Source organism: Conger conger, chromosome 8, assembly GCF_963514075.1.
Source record: "Conger conger chromosome 8, fConCon1.1, whole genome shotgun sequence".
Taxonomy (NCBI): Eukaryota; Metazoa; Chordata; class Actinopteri; order Anguilliformes; family Congridae; genus Conger; species Conger conger.
In genome coordinates, this window is record NC_083767.1 from 53,985,719 (window position 1) to 53,994,185 (window position 8,467).

General features: G+C 38.6%; 1 protein-coding gene across 2 annotated transcripts; it reads left to right on the forward strand.

The window, feature by feature from the left end:
- Nucleotides 1-1,196: 1,196 nt before the first annotated feature.
- On the forward strand, nt 1,197-8,189 carry cdkn1d (cyclin-dependent kinase inhibitor 1D). 2 transcript variants are annotated; one of them, XM_061251789.1, is made up of 3 exons: nt 1,197-1,329; nt 3,862-4,298; nt 4,556-8,189. In XM_061251789.1, exons 2-3 carry the CDS (start codon nt 3,872-3,874, stop codon nt 4,609-4,611), a joined length of 483 nt encoding a protein of 160 aa, XP_061107773.1. In that variant the 5' UTR covers nt 1,197-1,329; nt 3,862-3,871; the 3' UTR covers nt 4,612-8,189. The 2 variants fall into 2 exon arrangements, with proteins under 2 accessions (XP_061107773.1, XP_061107772.1); XM_061251788.1 differs by lacking the exon at nt 1,197-1,329 and adding an exon at nt 1,657-1,814.
- The last annotated feature ends 278 nt before the right edge of the window (nt 8,190-8,467 follow it).

Here is an 8,467-nt window from a genome sequence, read left to right on the forward strand (position 1 = left end):
TCTTGCCATAGCAATTATTTTGTGGAGTGCAATTATATGATGTCATCCACGATGTAAATAAAGGTGCTGAGCACTGGGAGATGATCAGTGATGACGGAATGTTAGCGTAATGTCACTCTATTATCTTTCATATCCATGTCTAGGCATAAACACAAACTCTTCTCTTTCACTCTTTCTCTCTCTCTCTCTGTTGATCTCCAGGAATTTTCACACAAAACAGTCTCTAAAATCTTCAGAGAATGGTGCATAAAACAAAAAACATCCAGAAAGCAGCAGTTCTGCAGGCACACACGAGTTGTTAATGAGAGAGGTCAGATGAGAAGGGCCAGACTAGTCTAAGCTGACAGGAAGGTGACAGTAACGCAAATAACCACGCATTACAATAGAGGTATGCAGAAGAGCATCCCTGAACACACTATCTAAGAGCATCTCTGAACGCACTATCGAAGTGGATAGGCTACAGCAGCAGAATACTTAATAAGTCTAAAAAATAAGTCTAATAAATAGCCAATAAAGTGCTCACTGAGTGTAGGCTACATAGTAGCCTAACAAGTAGGCTCATTTTACATATTGATCGGGAGCAGACAGTGGACAAGTTAATAAATTATTTTCAATGCCCGAGGGATATAGGCTTTTCCACAAGTTAAAAGTGGGAGTTATTGACCTATATAATGAATAGCAAAAAAAATAGCAATGGAATTAGCAATAGCCAACACGTTGCTACCATTTTACATTAAAATGTAAGAAGAATGTATGGTTTGATCAAAAATAGCATTAAATATTTCTGAAAGTATCTATGCATCATATTTCATATACGAGCAGAAAATGTATGTTAACGGTCAATGCTGCTAATATCGTGTTAATGTTGCTTGTTAAAACATGAATAGGCCTAATTATTATTATTATTAACAATAATAATAGTAATAATAATAATAATAATAATAATAATTATTATTATTATTATAATTATAGATTTTTGAGGCACAATTTATTCCTCAGCATAATAAGAGACGATTCAGTCAGAAAATAGAAATTGCGGGAGAAAGAAAAATGGAGTTAGAAGTAATCGCACTCACGTTGCACATCAACGTGACTGGAGTACTGAAACAGTGCCAAGAAAGGCAAAATGTGATGCAAGCAAAACATGGGAATGTGTGTCAAATAGTGGCGCGTAAGGGGGAGGACTGCACTATGCCAAGAAATCTGACCTACTTCTTGTAGAGCATTGCAGATACTATTTTAAGTTAATTCACAGCAGCTATTGCGCTTCTGCAAGTTTAACGGCGACCGACCACAACCCAAAGAAACGGTTTTGACCATCCGAAACTGGTAAGAAAAAGCAATTATATAACAGTACAATGCTTTTATATAAACATATTTATTTACACAAAACTACTACCACAATACATTATTAAGCTTAAACAAGCTTTGACAAGCTTGGAAATGTGAAATGATTGCACTTTGTGCTACTATTGCATGAAATTTCTACTAACCAGATTACTTGTTTTCGAATGATCTGTGCACGACCATCGAAGTAGTTTTTTTTGGCACTGATCCAGCGCCCGAAGAAAGATCGTTGTGAATGTTATCACGTGACTATACTGACTGAAGGACGTCCCGAACTTCCAATGTCCATAACAAACTAGACGAGGATAAGATCCGAGACAGTCGCAAACACAGTACTTGCGTCCTCAGGTGTATTTTTTTGAGGCTGTCAGAAGCACTGATATATCGTCAGGACCAAAGTCGTACATCTTTAATCTCCGGCAGTTTAAACTATTTCACGATTGAAAGAAATTGTTTTCACCCTGATGGTAAGTAGGTAGCCTAACTTAGTAGCCTATGGATAATACTCTGTCGTACTATAGTCATAGTGTCGCTCCATCGCTAAGGCAATATTCAATATAAGGCTATATAGTTTCTCTGTTAATCTTATTGTTTATTTATGCATTAAATGCAAGTCTTTTATCGTTCGCGTTTTACTGCATGCTTGGAATTGCATTACAAAAATAAGGTATGAGCATATGTATTCTGTATTGTATTGTTCATTTATTTTTTTGGAAAACTTGATATTTCTGCTTTTCCTTATACGACCAGTGCCCAAATTGCCGTACGTACCACTGGTTGTGGTATTTTTTACTGCGTCATTTATGCCGGGTTGGATCTGTTAACTTGAAAATCCCTTGTTTGTTACATTTCAGTAATTTATGAAGGAAACAGTGTGCACTGATTGTGCATGTTAAAAGTTTTAATTTTTCTCGGAAGCGGATATTTTGAACTAGGTTACCAGTATACAGTGAAGGTACTGTTTGTCAGTGAAAGGCAGTGCGTGCTGTAGCCTAGTAATGCGATCTCCGTACCGCGCCCACTTTTTCTACGTAAACAACTTTCACTCGAAGACAAAATTTGGAGGTGCTTCGAGCAATGGAGTCGTTATCTCTTATAAAGGATGACATTAAAAACACCTATACCAACATATTGGTTAAATGAAAGGAATCTCCCGTTTCCCTGCTTAAACATGTTTAACGATGTATAAAACAAGTTACCTAACGTTAAATAAAGGAAAAACAAGAAATATAATTAGTAAATAATCTATATCATATGTGCCAGATAAAATAAAAGTGTAGCTACAAATAACGGTAACCTAATTAGGGTAACTTGAAGCATGTTACTACCTTCGAATTTAGAAAAAGGCTTGACCCAATTAACGGGCTATTATTACGCGCTGATTGAAAACAGTTATACGGATCAATATTGGGTGTAGCATCGTATTCATAAACTTAATGTTCGAGGTCTGTTTAGGCTATGAGGTAGCCTACTTACATAGTTGAGAAAAGCAGCCTTACTAGCCCCGTAGTAGCCTACCGAAAAACAAACTGCGTCACACATGAAACGTGACTACGGTTGTGGAGACATTTCGTTGATAACAGATGATAACAGATTTAGACTCTGCTCGATGTAGGCTACTTTTTTTCCTGGACATTTCTTCTTTTTGTGCCCCAAGTGGGATTTCTAAATTCCTAAAAAGTCTCCTGTTGTGTCTTCCTTGTAGACATAAACAAACAAATAGACTAGTATTGTGTTCATTACGTACGGCTGATCCTGTCCTCTTTAAAAACAAACTCCTCTTTAATAATCCTATTTACAAAAAAAACCAAACAAACCAAACTTTAGTTTCAAGTTATGTAGCCTATTTATAGGTAGGTATTTATAGTATGGGGGGTATTGCGAAATATTGAGTCGTCTCGCAATCCTCTTTCTATCGCACAGCCAGAAATGGAACGAGCTCCGTCTGACTCTTGTACCTGATATTTCAGATATTTGGGACGATGTGCCAGTGCATAATATGCAAGATCAGTTTTAACGATTCTAAACGCAAGAGCGTTACATAATCAGGATAACCGAGAATAAACCACCTTATCCTTAAAAGTTACTTTGTTATTTCAACGTGATACCCATCGACAGTTAACGTTCGAACTTTCTGTCTGAGTACTTTTGAGATATTAAGCTTCAAAGATTCCAAAGTGAATGGGCTTTTTCCCAAACTGACGGGGCTGGCATTTTCGTGTCAGGAAGTTGTTGACCTACTTTTGCTGTTGAGCAGCTGGCGGCAAACCCGGCAATTCAAAACGTGGGCGTGGCTGGATGATCACATGAACTCTTCTGTACATACATGCATACAACAGCTTTTTATGCATGCAGTGAATGGTTTCCTCGCACAGTAAAATGTTCAGTGTTAAATAAACTCCAAAAACTGAGTCCCAAAGAAATCAAATGCAATCTATCCGTATGGGCAGTGTGGAGTTTGTGAAGGCTAGCCTGATTTCTAACCTAAGTTGGTGTCTCTCCCGTTTCTCTCAGGAACAAGGAGATGGCGTCTTTTGAATTGGACAGCATGCAGGAGGACATGAATGAGAGGCTGAGAGCAGGGCCGGTTCGCAGGAACCTGTTTGGCCCGGTCGACCACCAGCAGCTGCAACAGGACTTTGAGCGCCTGCTGTGCATGAGCGTGGAGGTGGCCAACAAGAGGTGGAACTTCGACTTCCAGAGAGACAGGCCTGGCCAGGGCTCCATCGAGTGGGAGGAGCTACGGTGCCAGGATGTGCCGGCGTTCTACCGCAGCTGCGTGGTGAAGGCCGGGGCCGGGCCCAAGGCGCGGGTGCCAGGCGGAGGGGCTGCTGACGTCTCCGAAACGCAAGAGTACCTGGAGATCACAGCCAGGGAGACGTACAGGAGCTGCAAGGCAGAGAAACGACTGGCCTCCAGCACTCGTAAACGCAAACAGGCCACCATCACAGGTGAGGGACCGACTACAGCCTCATATTACTGTTTGGTATGATACGATTAAATGGAGCTCAAGTATGATTCTTGCTCATTAAGCTGACTACAGAACCGCTAACAGGCCATACGGCATGGTTGGGTTGAAGGCAATGGTCAGACAAAAGTGCAAAAACAAACAAAAAAATATTCTGTCGCTGTATGTCATTTTGTGGGGTTCAGTACACAGATGCCCATACTAATGTTGCTGTGCTATTTTCTCTTTCTGTCTCCTCAGAATTCTTTTGTGTGAAGAAGAAGAGGTCTTCACATCATAAAGGCCCTGCTTTCTAGTAAACAGAGAAGCTCCAGACAACACCAAAATGGTGGATAATGCAGTGGTCATGGACAATAAGTAATCTTTATCTGTATATATAAATCTGTATATACAATTTCTTAAATATTATTTTGATGGTTATAAACTTGTCATAAAAACCTAAAAACCTCAGACAAATATGTCTGTTTAACCTGCAACACCTTTTTGTATAAGGAGGCTGAAAATCCCAAGAAAATCATGACAGTTCACTCTATGAGTCCTTAATTTGGAATGATATATATTGCTGATTATATGTAGCTGTGTAACCTTACACTATATATTTTAAGTATACTGTGAAAAACCCTAATGCACTCTAATTTTAGCGGGGGAAAGAAACCCTTTGTTGGAAGAGGTCAGGACCTTTCCTTGTTTCTGGTATTAGAAACAATACCTTCGATTGTTTTCATAACACACTCCCCAGACCACCAGCCATTCAATCCTGCTGGCTTTACGCTACGTGATCAGTGTGGTTTCACCGTATGTTTTAATCCTCCCTGCCCAGCAAGCAGTGCTCAGTTCAAGCACTGCTCCAGAGGCATTTTGTCGGTGAAAATGTCAGGATTTGTAACTTAGCTTCGAGAGTCGGAGAGTCACCGAGGTGTAGACATTAGAAGGAAAGTTCTTTAGTGGTCTGCAAAACAAATGAAATTTAAACAAAATGGACACCCTGCCAATGTTCAGCTCATGCTTACCAGTAGCAATTTATCAAATTGGCCTGTGTTTGTGCCAGTTTGGTGGGATAGTGCCTTTGCAGGCAGTATGCTGGTGTGCCCAACCCAACCATCCAGATTAAATCATCACACGGTGACAAGCTGTGAGCTACGTGCAACATTCCTAGTTTGCCAGAATGCATCGCAAATAGATTGACCAATTATATTCCACAAAATAAAACCTTAAAGTACGACATATCTGATAGTGGTTCATAGTTTACATGTAGCTTTTGTAACACTATTTTAACAATGTAGCAAATTATATTGTCTTCCCTTTCATTGTAGCAACATATTAGAGGCTCTGATTGCAATCTTTTAGTAAATAAAGGGAATGTAGCACTGATAGTGTTAGATGTGCCTATGATTGTTCAGAACAGAGTAGGCACCTATTTTAATGTGTGAAAGGTTTTAGGCTGTGTGCATGTTCATGTGCAAAAATGCACACAAATCTAGAAGAGTACTTCAAACCGTATATAAGTCTACCTGCATCAAATTTGCATTTCTGTGCATGTCTGAGGGATTGTGTGTGTGAGTAACATGTTGTAAATAGATTTTGTAGATTTTGATTAAGCAGTTGACCAAAGAAGCTTTACTTAAGCTTTAAATTAACCAGATTGGCAGCAGTTGAATAAACTAATTTAGACTTGTGTGGCAAATGAGACAGTGACACTGAAATGAACCAGCCAGTTTATACAGAGACTTTGTAAGGGATGTACTTTTATAGTCAACCAGGTAAATGATCAGGAAATCAGAAGATTATAAGATCCTTAATGCATTATTTTGTATTAGGAACTTGTGTGACATATGGTTATTACAGTGCTCACTGTGTCTTTTGCCAGTATTAGTGCAAAGGTTAAAATTGACTAATTATTGCATTGGAGTGGGTTTTTACTGTGTTTTTTTTATTTTTAAAATAAGATAATTTAATAGCCATAATCTGGACTGTCTACCTCAACCAACCAATATTGTACAACTGACAGAAAATATGTAAAAATCTTCCACTACACCTGTCTCAGATGTTACTGGAGGAAAGCCACAAGGGAGGACTACTCTGGGTTCTCCATGTTTTTGTTCTGTTTGGGTATAACAGTATGGTGGCCTTGCTACAGAGCATATCAGCCGTCGCTGCGAGCCAGTGTGAAAGCCTACTTCAGTCCCGGACTGCAGAGGAAACCCAAATCCTGTGGGAGATCTGAGGACTGTTGTCTCTGGCTCATTTGCCTGCCTTTGTTTGACAAGTTTCCCAGAAACGGTCAGAATGAGGACAGGGGGAAGGGTTTTCTAATAGAATGTAAGAGTATCTGGGCTTGTATCAAAGGAGACTAACATCCGTTGGTATTTCAGAAAAAAATGTTTGTGATCTAAACTCTCCTCTTATCCTCACAATCTGCCTCAGTGTCTGCACACATTATTTGTAAAATATGTATTTTTACTGAAGAAATTAATGGTTATCAACACGTATGCTGTACTTCAAAAGTTTACACACTTCACCTCAAAGAATGAGCAAAAATTTGCTTGGATGTGCTGTTTGATTATTTTTTTTTTGTATGCGATCTTTTTTTTCTTTTTTTTTCAGAGTGTTCAAAACAAACTTTAAAAGTATATTTTAACTTATTCTGATTATGCATTGTTGCATGTATAGGAAAATAATGATAAATGCCATTTTGTATAAGACTAACTAATTGTTTTGTACCGTCTTTGCACTACTTGTGTCACGGATTTGTTAATATATTCTTTCCAATGGTGTTGGAGACTGGGGGTGTGGCCACCGGACATGAAGTCGATGTTCACTAAAAGCTCATTGAGAGGAAAAAAAGGTCTGATTCTGGCATTGTTTTGGTGACTAGGGTTATAGTTCACTTCACAGCTTTGTTTGCCTCTTGACAGTCTTATTGTCCTCCTGCAAGAGTAAAGACAGCTGTCAAAATCTAGATTTTGATACACCCTATTATTTTCAGTTAATATACACAAAACAAAAAAAAGCAAAATTTGTATCCCTTTATGCGTCATGTGGCATGTATGAAACAAATGTTTTTTTTCCAAAGTGCTGTTAGCCCTGAGCCAGACCCTTCTCCTTACCATCAGTGGCATCAGCTCTGCACTGCCCCTGTAGGCCAGTTGGGGGAAGCAGAAATGCTTTGGATGGAATTGTTCCTGCCTGTTAGTCAAATACATCCATGGGGCCTTTACTGTGTCTGAAGTACAAAGATTTTTTTTGCAGAAGGAATGTTTCATTGTTCAAAAATATTTCTTGTTTGTGAAAACATCCAATGTTTCCTCCAATTGACTTATAGCAGCAGGTGAAATATGCCTTTATTTCCAGTGATTTTGTGAGTAGTGTAGGGGGGCCATGGCTCAGGCCTTGCTATTGCTTTACTTTTGTTATCAAGGCAATGTTTCATACATACTGCTATACAATATACAGTATCAAACCACAGATTTTGACTGGAGTGCCCTTTTGCTAGAGAGGAGTGTTTAACTAACCTCACTGTGGGATACTAACCAATCTAGTCTTGTGTTTCTACCAGACCACAATTGGTGTGTAGCGATATTAAAAACAAATAATCGGCTGCAGGTATATTGTTGTAGTATTTTGTGCCTTATATGCATGAGTTAATTATACCCTTGTATACAGTTTAAATTGACAGTATAATTTACTACTGCTTAGTTTTATAGGGGAACAACTTCTTTTTTTGCCCATTCAGTGATTCAAATTGTTTCTCCATTTTCTTGGAAGTTGTGAATATACAATTTTTGAGAACCAAATCCTACAATTTCTTAAAATGATATTGTACATTGTATGAAGTCTCCATTTTATAACAGCTGAATAAAAAAAAAATTATGGATATGAGTGTCCTGAGTCTTTTCCTCATTGTTGACTGCTTCCTGGAGAATGACCACTTGGCAAGTACCGACATAATAATGGGTAGTAAGCTGTCCCACAACAGTAAAGTTCATAATGTGAGATTTAACAGTTCATAATATATACGAGGGCCCTGGGAGTTAAAGTGAAATATGTGTATGATCACAATACAAATCTTAGAGGTGTAGAATTGTTACATGTAAGACTTTTAGACTATTTCAATGCTATCGTTCCCTGGTCCGGATCAGATTGAAATAACAG